Source organism: Anolis sagrei, chromosome 6 (genome assembly GCF_037176765.1).
Source record: "Anolis sagrei isolate rAnoSag1 chromosome 6, rAnoSag1.mat, whole genome shotgun sequence".
Taxonomy (NCBI): Eukaryota; Metazoa; Chordata; class Lepidosauria; order Squamata; family Dactyloidae; genus Anolis; species Anolis sagrei.
Genome location: NC_090026.1, coordinates 60547444 through 60563447, shown reverse-complemented (window position 1 = coordinate 60563447; position 16004 = coordinate 60547444). Strand labels below are relative to the sequence as shown.

General features: G+C 43.0%; 1 protein-coding gene across 1 annotated transcript in view; it reads right to left on the bottom strand.

The window, feature by feature from the left end:
* Nucleotides 1-16004, bottom strand: part of COL15A1 (collagen type XV alpha 1 chain) — a 216930-nt gene that overhangs the window by 17306 nt on the left and 183620 nt on the right. The window contains exons 35-39 of the mRNA XM_067470147.1: nt 12477-12621; nt 10481-10542; nt 8027-8155; nt 7814-7873; nt 5517-5570 (exon numbers count right to left, since the gene is read on the bottom strand). Of these exons, the coding sequence (XP_067326248.1) occupies nt 5517-5570; nt 7814-7873; nt 8027-8155; nt 10481-10542; nt 12477-12621 (450 nt within the window). The remainder of the gene's footprint in view (nt 1-5516; nt 5571-7813; nt 7874-8026; nt 8156-10480; nt 10543-12476; nt 12622-16004) is intronic.

The window sequence follows — 16004 nt, the reverse complement described above, 5'->3', positions numbered from 1 at the left end:
TTAGCCTGAAGAAGAGAAGGCTGAGAGGAGAGATGATAGTCATGTATAAATATGTGAGAGGAAGCCACAGGGAGGAGGGAGCAAGCTTGTTTTCTGCTTCCCTGGAGACTAGGTCGCGGAGCAATGGCTTCAAAGTACAAGAGAGGAGATTCCATCTGAACATGAGGAAGAACTTCCTGACTGTGAGAGCCGTTCAGCAGTGGAACTCTCTACCCCAGAGTGTGGTGGAGGCTCCTTCTTTGGAAGCTTTTAAACAGAGGCTGGATGGCCATCTGTCAGGGGTGATTTGAATGCAATATTCCTGCTTCTTGACAGGGGGTTGGACTGGATGGCCCATGAGGTCTCTTCCAACTCTTTGATCCTATGACTAGTATGAACAAGTGTGACACCCAGTGAGTTCAGTGGCTCAGCAGGGACATGAACCTGGATTTCCTAGGACCCTATCCAATATTCAAACAAATACAACACACTTGCTTTTTGAATAGGAAAGAATCTCACTTTGACCCTGTCACTTGGAGGTTACATATGAGAAGTAACTCCTGACGCCTTCCTAGGATTGGAATGCAGCCCTTAGGGTGAAAAAAAATTCTTCCTGCAAAAGGAGTGAAGCCTATAGTAATGTCTTAGGCTGCATTGATATCATGGTAAAGCAAAATGAATGGATTTTTTTCCATAGCAGGCAAAATGCCTACGGAAAGGTAATAGGAGAAGCCATAACCCTGGAATCTAGAAAGTTTGAAACTGGAAAAAGGAATCAGAGAGCAGAGTATGCATGCACATTTGGAAGAAGGCATTGTTCTAATGAGGAGGAGAAAGCAAACAAAGGAATCGTAAGGGCAGTACACTTGAAGCACAAATAGATGCCACTTGAACTGCAGAGGTGAGGAAGGCTGAATTTCATGTATTGATTTGAAGTTGCTTGTCTTTGAAAGCTTGCTGTTTTGTCTATTACCATGCACTTCCACAGATAATTTTACATGCCCTTGAATAAAGCAATGTCTGAAATAACTGGTAGAACAGTGTCTTCCAAATGAAAATATTTAACTTCTCATGAATAATAATTCAGATTAAAAGCAGTCTCAAATTTTACTGAGGACAAATGTATGCTTTCTGATGACCTCATCAAACAGGGCTCGTTTCAATGGCATACACTGGTCCAGCAATTGTTTAACCACAGAGCCTGCCGGATTCCATATCACAACACAATACTACTTCCGGAGGTGTTCCATGGCTAAAGTATAGCGGAACTGAAGTCGAGCATGTCCCCCCCCCCCATAAGGAATGGTAACTTATAGTTCTGCAAAGGGCAAGGGTACCACCTACCACTAAGGAGGCTGTTCAGGTCATGAACCGGTGCTTGGCCGCTGTCTCGGACTAGATGAGGGACAACATATTGAAACTAAATCCAGACAAGACAGAGGTACTCCTGGTCAGTCGTAAGACCGAACAGGGTACGGGGTTACGGCCTGTGCTGGACGGGGTCACACTCCCCCTGAAAGTTCAGGTACGCAGTCTGGGATTTCTCCTGGATTCATCGCTGAGCCTGGAACCCCAGGTCTCAGCGGTGGTCAGGGGAGCATTTGCACAATTAAAACTTGTGCGGCAGTTGCATCCGTACCTTGGGAGGGCTGACTTGGCCACGGTAGTACACGCTTTGGTTACATCCCGCTTAGACTACTGCAACGCTCTCTATGTGGGGTTGCCTTTGAAGACTGCCCGGAAGCTGCAGCAAGTCCAACGCGCGGCAGCCAGATTACTAACGGGGGCTGGGTACAGGGAACACACCACTCCGCTGTTACGCCAGCTCCACTGGCTGCCAATTAGCTTCCGAGCACAATTCAAAGTGCTGGTGTTGACCTATAAAGCCCTAAACGACTCCGGCCCTGTTTACCTCTCCGAACGTATTCTCCCCTACGTACCATCAAGACTACTAAGATCGTCTGGAGAGGCCCTGCTCTCGGTCCCACCGGCCTCGCAAGCGCGCCTGGTGGGAATGAGGGACAGGGCCTTCTCGGTGGTGGCCCCGCGACTTTGGAACTCTCTCCCTCTGGAGGCCAGAACCGCCCCATCCATCCTAACATTTAGGAAACGGGTGAAGACGTGGCTGTGGAGTCAGGCCTTCGATGAATGAGACAACACCATAGGACCCTGGATGGAAGTTGATGTAGATCCATCTTAATAGGACGACTGACCACTGTAGTTTTATATATAGTGTTTTTAAAGTTGTTTTTGTAATTGTGATATATGATATTTTAATGAGTGTATATGTTTTTATGGCTGGAAACCGGGCTGAGTCCCTCAATGAGGTTGAGAAGCTCGGTATAGAAAACTGTGAAATAAATAAATAAATACCAGACTGCACAAAGGGGTTAAGTTTTGGTCAATTTGCCAAGACACTAGCAACAACAAGGACCCCATGAGGGTTTCAGGGAAGAGCCTGGCCATGGGGTCCCAGTCCTTGGAGGAAGTTATAGTTTCCCAAGGACTAAGGGCCAGCTTGATCTTGGCGCTGCAAGAATCCATTCCTTGGCTCAGTGGAGATCATCAAGCACCCTTTTGTGACTGTTGGACTTTCTTCAATTTCTTTTTGGCTCTAAAGAACTCATTTTCACACCTGAACTTCCCCAGTATGAACTATGGACACATGTTTTATTAAAATTATTATTTTAATCAATTTCTCTGGCGGGCAGGGGGTGGGAAGGGATGCTTGATATGAATTTCTTTGGATTCCTATATTTCCCCATGTATTTTTTCTTATTTTTGCCCTGGCACCCAACCCCTTCCCCCTTCCCCTCTTCGAGAAGGGGGAGCCAATGAGGAAGTTGCCCTTTGGCGCTGAAAAGGGCAGTCAGCGATCACAAAAACCCCATATCTTGGAACTCTTGCATGGACAACAGAACTTGAAATTCTTATTTGATTTTGGAGTTGAGACTGTCAAACTGGAATTTCCTTTGGCAAACCTTTTGATCATTTCACAATGGGAGCGAGATGACTCTCGGGAGGTCACCTTCCCCAACTTTGTTTACTTCATTCAAAACTCTTCATAGCAAACATCCACCCCAAGCCTCACCTTTGTGCCTTATCTGATCATAGCAGGAAAACCCAGCTCAAGTAATCAACACCAATCACCCACCCATCACATAACAATAGAAGTTGGTTTCTCTAGCTGGTCAATTTCCCGGACGCAGGAAACTCAGGACATTGGAATTCCATAATCCTATCATAGACGCTTTGTTTCTTTTCCGTCCTGCCTCCCTCTTCCTGATTCGCTGAAGCGCCAGAGCGGTGGGAGCTTCCTGATAGGCTCCCGCATAGCGGAGGAGCCCTGTGATTGGTCCTGGCGAGGGGAGGACGGCCGAGTCTCCTCCTAGCTGTTATCCGGCCAGCCAATCACCAGCGAGCTGGGCGGAGGGCAGGAAGCAGGAGTTTTGAAACTTTCAAATCTGTAAATTCCTATAAAAATGCCTCTGATCTCTGTAACCACATGCTCTGTAGGCGAATGATTGCTACATTGGATTCTTTTCAGCTGAATCACTAATAAAAACACCTCAGTGCCGCTTCTTCAACTTTGGTGAGGTTTATTTTGAATTTTTAATTTAATTAAATTGCTGAAATCAGGTTTCTCTAGCTCGCCAAAGTAGCGATCCCTCTTTGGTGGAGTCCCAGGGTCCCTCCTCCGGGGGAAGACCCTCCTAAAGTTCCCGTCAGCTTCAGAACTGGTACATCTGGCCGCTGCGGCAACATAGAAAGCTTACTGTGTGGGCAGCCGATGCTTCCCCCCATGAAATGGGGCAACGGGCGGGTCAGGTGATGCAGGTCATGGGGCGAGGGTTCCCCATACCTCCCGACAGGCACCGCTGGATTTGCCATTATCTGTGGCAACTGTGGTGGCCTGTATGATAAGGTCTTTAATGAGATATGGCACTTACTTTGACATCATTCATTTTAACTCTTGCTACGTCATGGTTGATATATGGGAATATTTTCTTCCTTTTTATACTAGATACAAAATATAAGGACTTAAAAATTAGGAAACATGATGGAAATTATTTGATTACTTCATTAGAAATTATTAAAATTAGAACACTATTTCAAAATTTGTTATTCACCAATTTTGAGGGCTATTTAGGTGCCATCTTAGTTTTTAATAAGTGTGTAGGTTTTTAAAAAAATAGGTATGTAGAACTGAATCCAATTGTAAATTATAACTAGAGAAGACCCACTGTACTGATGTGATTTGTTCTATAATAATCATCTGCATAACTCCCCATGAACAAGCTTTCTTTGAAATATAATTGGGGTAGTCGAAGGCTTTCATGGCCGGAATCACTGGGTTGTTGTAGGTTTTTTCGGGTTGTATGGCCATGGTCTAGAGGCATTCTCTCCTGACGTTTCGCCTGCATCTATGGCAAGCATTCTCAGAGGTAGTGAGGTCTGTTGGAACTAGGTGTGAATGTTTCAACTGACCACCTTGATTAGCATAAAATGGGCTGACTGTGCCTGGAGCAAACTTTTGTTGAGAGGTAATTAGATGTCCTTGTTTGTTTCCTCTCTGTTGTTGTGCTGTTGCAATTTTATAGTTTTTTTTAATACTGGTAGCAAGATTTTGTTCATTTTCATGGTTTCCTCCTTTCTGTTGAAATTGTCCACATGCTTGTGTATTTCAATGGCTTCTCTGTGTAGTCTGACATGGTGGTTGTGAGAGTGGTCCAGCATTTCTGTGTTCTCAAATAAAATGTTGTGTCCAGGTTGGTTCATCAGGTGCTCTGCTATGGCTGACTTCTCTGGTTGAAGTAGTCTGCAGTGCCTTTCATGTTCCTTGATTCGTGTTGGGGCAATGCTGCGTTTGGTGGTCCCTATGTACAAACTATCTACAGACCCACCAAGAAAATCCAACAAATGCTATGTTCAGCAAGGACAAGAGGGATCCTCTCACTTCTGCAGGAGTCTACCGTGTACCATGCAGCTGTGGACATGTATACATAGGGACCACAGATATATAAACCCTTTTTCCTAGTTTCAACAGACCTCACTACCTCTGAGGATGCTTGCCATAGATGCAGGCAAAACGTCAGGAGAGAATGCCTCTAGACCATGGCCACACAGTCCGAAAAAATCTACAACAACTCATAATTGGGGTAGCCAAAATCCAAAATACACAACCAAAATTCAGAAAATGCATAATGCATGCTTTCAAAGATTCAGTGGCTTCATCATTAAAAGGAGTTTCATGAAAAAGCCTGTGAAGATTTGAAAGCCTACATGGTGTATTTTCTGCATTTTGGTTGGCCAGAAGAAGTATTCTTGGTATTTAATGCTGATCACTTCACCATGGGACAATGAATCCACTTAGCCTGAACAAAGCCAGAAAGTATACTAACACCCTCTCCCCCTCCTCCCTGGTTTGGTATTACTTGAACACAGGTTTTCATGAGAGAGGGACAATGCCCACATGTCCTTCACCTATAAACTTTCTGTATGAATGGTAATAGCGCAGCCTCTCCACTTCAACTTACACTTGGTCTTGCACTGTCAGGACCTGGACCTGGTACTGGATGATGTAGAGATCCCTATTAGTTCAACACACAACAAATTATAAGTGTTAAAGTACAGCCCTGAAATCATAGTTAACAAAGATAAAGACATTCATAAGATTCTGAAACTATTCAGAAGTGACCATGAGCCATAATCTAACCCCAGCTTGGTAACTCAGAAGACAGAAGCTAATAATAATAATAATAATAATAATAATAATAATAATAATAATAATTTATTTGTATACCGCTCCATCTCCCCGAGGGGATTCAGAGCAGTTCCCAAGCAACATCACAAAACATACAGAGTAAAAACAACATAACCATAAGATTAACAAACAAAATAGAAGCATAAAAATTGTCGCCATAACACACATATATTAAAAGTAATCCTGCCTGTTCAAGGCAATTAAAAATTTTAAAGGCTGGGCCAAGATTTGTGCAAGCGCAAAAATTCTAGGGGGCCCGGGAATTAAGTGCAATGCTATGGCAGGCAACAATAATATTAGGTATGGGCCTGTGGCTGTTCATTCCGGGGCCAATAAGAGGAAAGAATCTGGGTAACTGGTAGGAAGAATAAGGCTGTATTAGACAATGTGTGGGGCTGAGTTAGAACTGGTCATTTTCAAAGGCTTGTTGAAACCACCAGGTCTTCAAGCTCTTACGAAAGAAGGGGAGGGATGGGGCCTGTCTTAATTCCCTTGGAAGGGCATTCCAGAGATGGGGGGCCACCACTGAGAAGGCCCTCTTTCTTGTCTCCACTAACCATGCTTGAGACAGTAGTGGGACCGAGAGGGGGGCCTCTCCAGAAGATCTTAGAGCTCGTGCCAATTCATAGAAGGAGATGCGATCATGGAGATCATGGCCTGAACCGTTATATCATCAAGATCAACCCCAAACTTTTCTCTCTCCTTATATGTTAGCCATTCTATCAGATTTTTAAAACTCAAATGGCATCTGTAAGCTTATGCTAATCTTATTTTTGACCCCAATTATTGGCAATCAAAAAGCAGATACAAAACTGTTTTAGAAACTGGGACAGAGGGAGAAACATGCACGGATGATAACATGGATGCTTCCCTGGTTAATAGGTTCCGTGTATGGTCAGCATTTTCCTATTGAAGTCAAACTATCCAAAGAACTAGTTTTCCTAGTTCCTTTCTCTCTTCATCTCAATTCCACATCACACTCCACAATCAGTTGCTCCAAAAAGTTGATGTTTTAGCCCTCAAGAGAGGTCTATCTTGCAGCTAACAAAATCTTCCATATTCAGTTAGAATAAAATTGTTTAACTAGTATAGCTATGGATGCTTGGGTGAGTGTTCATATGATCTGCCAAATCTCCACAATTCTTTCCTCTCCAAAGAATACTGAAGAAAAGTTAACCAGACAAACACTGCAAACAAGTTCACATGATTCCCATATTACTTCCTAGGACAGTGGTTCTCAACCTTCCTAATGCCGTGACCCCTTAATACAGTCCCTCATGTTGTGGTGACCCCCAACCATAACATTGTTTTTGTTGCTACTTCATAACAGTCATTTTACTACTGTTATAAATCCTAATGTAAATATCAGATATGCAAGATGTATATCTGATATTTACATTATGATATTTACAACTGGGCATAAATACCCAATGCACCCACATGTAAATGCTAGTGGGGTTGGGGGATGATTGATTTTGTCATTTGGGAGTTGTAGTTGCTGGGATTTATAGTTCACCTACAATCAAAGAGCATTCTGAACTCCACCAGCGATTGATTTGAACTTAATTTGCCACACAGAACTCCCATGACCAATGGAAAACACTGGAAGGGTTTGGTGGGGATTGACCTTGAGTTTGAGAGTTATAGTTCACCTATATCCAGAGAGCACTGTGGACTCACGCAATGGTGGATCTGGACCAAACTTGCACCAATACTCCATATGCGCAAATGTGAACACTGGTGGAGCCTGGGGAAAATAGACCTTGATTTTTGGGAGTTGTAGTTGCTGGGATTTATAGTTCATTACAATCAAAGCACATTCTGAACTCCACTGATAGAATTGGCTCAAACTTCCCACATGGAATCCCCATGACCATCAGAAAATACTGTGTTTTCTGATGGTCTTTGGTGACCCCTCTAACACCCCTTCGCGACCCCCTCAGGGGTCCCGACCCCCAGGCTGAGAAACACTGTCCTAGGAGATGATAACATTAACAGGGCTAGGATTCATATTCAACTACATATAGACCATTAAAAGGTCAAGCTCTTACTCAGAGTTTTAAAACCTACCGGGCTTGAAATTGCTGGAGGTGGAGGGCTGTCGGCAGAGATGGGAATAAGTTCACCAAGCTGAAATGAAACATAGCATGACATTGAAAGAGAAACAGTGATGGACTGCAAGAAAGAAATTTGCTTGAGCACCCACTCATTCCTACTAGGAAAAAAAAAAATCACACAATAGTCTTTTCAATAGAAGATATACCATCTCGAATGAAGCATTACCTGCACTTTTTTCCATCCATCTTGAACACGAATGAAAACTTCACTGGTTTCGCTAAGATAGATCAATGTGCCTTCTGAAACTAAGTGAACATTTTGTAGCATGTTGCCAACATTTCTTACTGTCATAACCTGTCCAGAGAAAAATATAAGACCAATTGCTTAAATTCTGAAAATAGCAAATTAGAGTCTAGTTAGAACAAGAAATGTTCAGAAGTTCAGAAAAAAAGACTTATTTTTCACAGAAGAGAATGTAAACATAGTGTTGGAACTGCAAAGCTGAAGAGAAGCAAATACTAGAATAGGCTACTGGCACAAAAACTACTGGAAAACTATGTTCCCTACCTCTTAGAACAGTGGTTCTCAACCTTCCTAATGCCGCGACCCCTTAATACAGTTCCTCATGTTGTGGTGACCCCCAACCATAACCCTAACATTTTGAATCGCCATGTAAATAATGATCTGCAGGATGTACTTTCATTCACTGGAGCAAATTTGGCACAAATACCTGGTATGCCCAAATTTGAATACTGGTGGGGTTGGCAGGGGGATTGATTTTGCCATTTGGGAGTTGTAGTTGCTGGGATTTATAGTTAACCTGTAAACAAAGAGCATTCTGAGCCCCACCAACAATGGAATTGAACCAAAGTTGGCACACAGAACTCCCATGACCAACAGAAAATACTGGAAGGGTTTGGTGGGCATTGACCTTGAGTTTGGGAGTTGAAGTTCACCTATATCCAGAGAGCACTCTAGACTCCAACAATGATGGATCTGGACCAAACTTAGCACTGATACTCCATATGCCCAAATGTGAACACTCATGAGGTTTTGGGAAAATAGACCTTGAGATTTGGGAGTTGTACTTGCTGGGATTTATAGTTCTCCTACAATCAAGGAGTGATCTGAACCCCAACAATGATAGAATTGGGCCAAACTTCCCACACAGAGACCCCAATGACCAACAGAAAATAATGTGTTTTCTGATAGTCTTTGGCGACCCCTCTTGACACCCCTTCGCGACCCTTCCAAGGGTCCCAACCCCCAGGTTGAGAAACACTGTCTTAGAACATCTTGGTAAGTGGGTGGGGAGAGGAACACAGGGTTATTATTTTGTAAGAGAGAGAAAAGGCTACACCATGCCTTCATACCCAATTTGTTTTGAATCATGTCTGTTAGTTTGTTATAATGCATGACAGGTAGCTGTCCACGCATACCACTGTTAGACACTCTTGAGTGACCAGAGGTATGGTCCACTTCAGATGTTTTGTAGCCCACAAAATCGTGCTCCCTACATATGGACCCCAACAATGATAATCTATGTATATAATAAAAGTCAGTGTTTGTATGTAGAGGGAAGGAGGGCAGTGTATGTGGCAGCTTTCTGATTGGCTGCCACTTTCACAAGCCACTGTGACCGCTACGAAAGGTAAACCTGGACCAAACTTGGCACACATAACCCCCATGACCCACTTTACATACTGGTGTGGTTTGGGGGAGTTGGACCACGGATTATGGGATCTGTAGTACTTTCAAACACTCTGGTTCCCACGGACCACTATGGCCCCCAACAAAGACCGATGAAGACCAAACTTGGCACGCAGACCCATGACCCACTCTACATCCTACTGCAGTTTGGAGGAGGGCAGACCATGGATGATGGGACTTGAAGTACCTCCACTCATTTCCCGAGACCACTGCAACCCTCATCCAATGACTGATCAAGACCAAACTTGGCACTCATAACCCCCATGACTGCCTTTACATCCTGGTGAGGTTTGGGGGAGGATAGACAATGGATGATGGGATTGTAGTACTTCCAAACCCTTTGGATCCCACAAACCACTGCGACCCCCAACAAAGACGGATAAAGATCGAACTTGGCACACAGAGTTCCCATGACCCACTCTACATCCTACTGCAGTTTGGAGGAAAGTGGACCATGGATGATGGGACTTGAAGTACCTAAACTCACTTCCTGAGACCGCTGCGACCCACATTCAATGACTGATGAAGACCAAACTTGGCACACAGAGCACCCATGACCCACTCTACATCCTGGTGGGATTTGGAGGAGGTTGGACCATGGACAATGGGACTTACAGTACCTTCACTAACTTCCCGAGAGCACCGTGAGCCACATAAATAACAGATGCAACCTTGGCACACAATGCCTTTCTCAGAAAAACTCCAGGTCCCCAAGCTAGTAAATAATAAAAAACACTGATCATATGAAATGTGGCTACTGCAAAGGATGTGGCTGCACATTTTAGCAGCTGCTTAGATTGAATTTGTGTTGATGCAGTGGTGCCTACAATCAGTATGTTTATGCAGTCTGTGCCTGGTTGCAAGATTGCAGTGAGTCCTGCATTAAGCAATATCATTGCGATCACAATATTTCCTTCCATTCAAACTCTTGATGTCTGGCAAGCTCTTAAAAATCCCATACATGCCTACCAGATTTCTGGTTCCTGGTAATCCAGGTTCTCCAGGAGGTCCTGGTGGGCCTGCTACTGCTGCTGCTTGAAGAAAACAAAAACCAATGTTATAACACTATATAACAAAATTTGAAAAAAAAATCTGTTCCTGGTTTGAAAGGGTTATTTCCTGTTTAATTGTGTGGTACTTTCTTTGCAAGTAGTTGTTACACCCAAGAAACTTCGTTTTTATGGCTGCCACAAACTATGTTGAACTCGTTGAGACTCTATGAGGTATTCATTGAAAAACTATAGCAAAACGTGCTGCAAGATGTTCTGCAAAAACAGAGTTTTTGCAGTTTAGTAAACTTTTCCCATGTTATTACGATAGAACCCATTAGAAAATGACCCAGGAACAAAAATCATGTTGCATAGTGGAATTGTTCTGCGTCAATGATGTTATGGGAGATGCTCCCATAACAAATTCCCTCACAAGATAAATAAGCTAGTAGTATGACTTCTAGAACTTAACTTCTATTGCATGAATTGATAAAGTACAGAAGATATTTAAAGAACTTATTGATACGTGTTAAAGAAAATTATTACAAATTGGTTTGGAAATCATAGAATCATAGAATCAAAGAGTTGGAAGAGACCTCATGGGCCATCCAGTCCAACCCCCTGCCAAGAAGCAGGAATATTGCATTCAAATCACCTCTGACAGATGGCCATCCAGCCTCTGCTTAAAAGTTTCCAAAGAAGGAGCCTCCACCACACTCTGGGGCAGAGAGTTCCACTGCTGAACGGCTCTCAGAGTCAGGAAGTTCTTCCTAATGTTCAGATGGAATCTCCTCTCTTGTAGTTTGAAGCCATTGTTCCGCGTCCTAGTCTCCACGGAAGCAGAAAACAAGCTTGCTCCCTCCTCCCTGTGGCTTCCTCTCACATATTTATACATGGCTATCATATCTCCTCTCAGCTTTCTCTTCTTCAGGCTAAACATGCCCAGTTCCCTAAGCCGCTCCTCATAGGGCTTGTTCTCCAGACCCTTGATCATTTTAGTCGCCCTCCTCTGGACACATTCCAGCTTGTCAATATCTCTCTTGAATTGTGGTGCCCAGAATTGGACACAATATTCCAGATGTGGTCTAACCAAAGCAGAATAGAGGGGTAGCATTACTTCCTTAGATCTAGACACTATGCTCCTATTGATGCAGGCCAAAATCCCATTGGCTTTTTTTGCCGCCACATCACATTGACATTACTTAACACCAGTAAAGATTGCAAATATTAATAGGAATTCCACAAAAAATTGTTGGAGAAGTTGCTAGGAGGTGGGTACATATATACATATGTGGTGGCAATGTAAATATGTAAATGAATTTTGGGGGAAAGTATTTGGAGAGATAGAAGCTATAATGGATATGAAGATAGGGAAAAATGCAAGTATTGCATTGTTGTCACTATATAATGTTAAGAAATTGAAAAAAAACAGGGAAAGATGCAATAGATAACATGTTAACTGCAGCAATATTACTGATAGCGAATGTAAGGTAAAATAAACATATCAATTGAAGAATGGTATAAAGAATTATGGAAAATAGCAATAAATGATAAATTGACATGTAGGTTAAGAGTCAGGAAAGGGGTATGGAAGGAAAATGATTTTGATAAAGTTTAGGGAAATTTTATTGATAATGGCTTAAAAGAAGTAGACGGGAAATTACCTCCACAAGAAGAAATGGTATTTTGGAAAGAGAATGCAAATTGTAGTGGCTTGGAAGGGGGGGGGGGCAGAGGTGGGGGAAAAAAGTATACAAGATATATATACATTTTGGTTGATGTAATGAATTGAGGATGGAATATAAGATTATAGAATGTATTGATGTATGCTAAGAAAACCAATAAAAATATTTGAAAAAAAATGACGAACTACAGGATCTATATTAATCTATACATCAGCACATCCATGTTCCTATATGCACATACACATTTCATACATATGTGCACCAGAAAAAGGTGTTGTCATTATACTATACCTGAACCATAGATTGCAGGAGGTCCTGGAGGCCCAGGAGGCCCCGGGGGACCAGGTGGTCCAGCTGGTCCAAATCCTGGAGGCCCAGGCAGGCCAGGTACCCCTGGGGGGCCTCTAGGCCCAACAACAGTGTCACCTTTTGGACCCTGTCACAATGGAAAGCACATACATTTTTCAACAAAAAATCCAAAATTTGCAGGTGCAGCAGCCTCAAGAGCAGGATGATATCTGCATATTGCTATTCTGTATAAGTGTGAATAATAAAACATTTGGTCCTTTCCCTCTGTGGATAAAACAGATATTTTTGTGCAGCTCTTGCCCTGTAGTGGCATATTCCGAACAAAAAACATGTGACTATCTGGAATCAGTAGGGTGTTTTTTGCGCACATTTCTTTCTGCCTACAATGAAGCTCACTTCCCTTCTGTTTGGTAAGAAGTCACATAGAACATCTTTGTTCTGCTCTCTTCTCTGGTTGCTGGACCTGAGAGCTCAGTTCTTCTCCAGTGTTTGGACCAACTGTTTATTTATTTATTTCATATATTTATATCCCGCCCTTCTCCCCACAAGGGGGACGCAGCGCGGCCTCACATGCGCACCAGAGGATGCCAACAACTGTTCCAGCGAAGCAAGTGCTAGATCAACTTCAGAGAAGTTCTGGCTCTATTTCCTAGGGCTGCTGTGGGGCGTAACATTGTACATAACTGAATACGTGATGCCACACCACATATGTAGTTTTCTGTCACCACTTTAATACCTGGGACGTACTCTGTTTCCGTTCTTTTACAGGTGCCTTTCCTTTTGACTCAGTGAGGGGGAAAAGAATTTCCTTTCTAAATCCCTTTACCGCCTTGTACTACTGCAGTTTCCCTTTTAAATTGGCTGGGGCTTTCTTGTGAGCTGTTTAACCTTTGTGCTTTATATCACAGGCTTGAGACACTCTGGTAAGCAACAAAGTAACAAAGTTTATTTATAGCTTCTGGTTCCAATGCTTTATGGTTACATGTGTGTTTTGTTACAGTCTCAAGTCTTACATTCAGTATCATTCACTTGGTTAACTTTTCCTATGAAACTCTCACTGTTTCACATCAATGAAAATGTTACTTTCTTCATATACTCTTGGCTGAACTATATTCTGACTTAGGCCACACTGGCGCCTTTTATTTTTCCTTAAACCTTGAGCTCTATTTCCCAACTGCTTCTCTCTAACCAAGGTTCCTAACTGCTTCTACTTTTTTTTAAACTAACAATCTCTAACTGCCTCTTTCAAACTTGACTCCACCCCTTTAGAGTGTTCAGTTCTGTAACTGCCATTCTGGCTCAGCGGCCTTTTCAAATCCTGGCATAATCTCATCTGCATATGACCAATCGGCTTCACATATGCAAATTAATCCTGCCTTCACTGTTGCTACCCTATTTGAGCCAATTCTTCCCTATCAACCATATTGTAACCTAGAGCTACACACCAAAAATAAAACATAGATCATAAAATTCACTACAGCTGCCATTCAACAAAGGACGCTGTCAGATTCTCCTCCTCCTTAAAGTCCAAGACCTGAGCCATGACACCACCTCTGTACATATCTTTCGGAATGGCTGATACGCGTTTTTCTAATATCTGTGAGACTGGAGGCTCAGCTGGCGCATTAGAGTTCTTGTCTTTGCTGGATGTGTTCTGGCCAACGACTCTGTGAGGTCGTTGTTGCACTCTGGAGCAAGCTTGCTATATATTTATTAGAAAAAGGTGTACTTTACATTGGAGGGAGGTTTTGAGTGTAGTGCCACAGGGCTGTATCCTAGGACAACAAGCTTAAATATTTTTATCGATGACTTAGATCAGTGGTTCTCAAAGTGTGCTCCACGGAGCCCTTGGTGCTCCAAGAAGCATACTGGATGGCCCCTGGGTTTCTGCTATTATTGCTATTGTTGTTGTTGTTATTACTACTACTACAAAGGCTGGGGGGGGGGGGGCATCTGTTGGAGGTGCCTTTATTGCACTTTTCCTGCATGGCAGAAGGGGGTTGGACTGAATACCCTTTGGGATCTTCCACTGAAATAATGTTAAAGTTTGTATTTAATATAATATGTGATATAATATATAAACATTTCTTGGGACTCCACAAGAAACTTTTGCTTCAAAAAGGGCTCCACGTTTGAGAACCCTTAACTTAAGATTATGGGTTTGGGGAAATTGTCCAAGTTATTTGACGTTTTATATGCCTGCAGTGGCAACAGTCTAGGAGGCCGCAAAAGAAGAAAGCAGCTGATTTTAAGTTGCCTCTTCCTGGAATGTCTGGCTTGGACAGAGGCGACCTTGAGGCCAATGTACTCTGGGAGCTGTGGCTTCTGGTTTGGCCAATTGCCCATTCTGTGGTACTGGAAACTGTCCCAACTCCATCTTTCATCATATTTTTCTACCCAACCCTGACATTCAAAAATAGGAGATAGTCTGAAGCTGGTTGCCTCCTGGACACTATAGTCAGACGTTTTTTCTTCTTATTTCTCTCATTATTCTTGCAATTCCTACTACCTTTCCCACATTTGGTAAAATTGTATGCGGGAGAACGGGATTTTGGACAATTTACATATTGAATTCATACACACACACACACACAATGTGGATATTAGGAGCCAAGTGGGCCAAATTAAAATATGAAAAATATTAAATGTTTTAATAAACCAACTGGAGATTTAATTGGGTCATCTATATATATAAAAATGCTCTGTGCATAATGAGTGGCTTAAAAACAAAAAAACTACGGAACCAAATGACCCCAAATTTGGCAAAAAAACTCCTCACAATCCAAGGAGTGGCTATCACTGAAAAAAACACCACAAAAACACCTTTAAATTCAAAAAAGGAAGATAACAACACACCTCCCCTGCCCGCTCACCCTCACGCTGAGGACACAGAATGAAAGTTCAGAAGCAGCTGTGGCCACTAATGAAGACTAAGGCAAGGGATCAAAGGGCCAGAGGCTGAGGAGGAGGAGGAGGAGAGAGAGGGGGGAAGGAAAAAAGAGGGAGGTGGGCCACACTCTGCACACACTCTGACTATCTCCCACACACACACTCCCACAGCACAAGGGAAGGAGGAAGGTGCCATGATGGGGGTAATAGGGACACACAAAACTGACATTGCTTGGAAAGGAGCCCTAAAGACCATCCAGCCCAACCTCATTTGGCAGTAAAGGAAGACACGATCAAAGCCCTCATAACGGATGGCCAACCAGTTGAAAGGGAGCCCTAAAGGCCATCCAGTCCAACCCCCTCCTACCCTCCTTCCTTCCTTCCCTCCATCCCTTTCTCTACTTCCCTTCCTTCTCCTTCCCTCCCTTTCTTTCCTTCTTTTTTCTACTCCCCTCACCAGCTTCATCCTCCTTTATTAAAACTACAGTGTAGATATACCCAAAGTCAACCCTTCCACACTGCCATGTAAAATCCAGATTATCTAATTAGGACTGGATTATATGGCAGTGTAGACACATGCACACATGTATACGCACACACACACGCACGTACATGGATGGA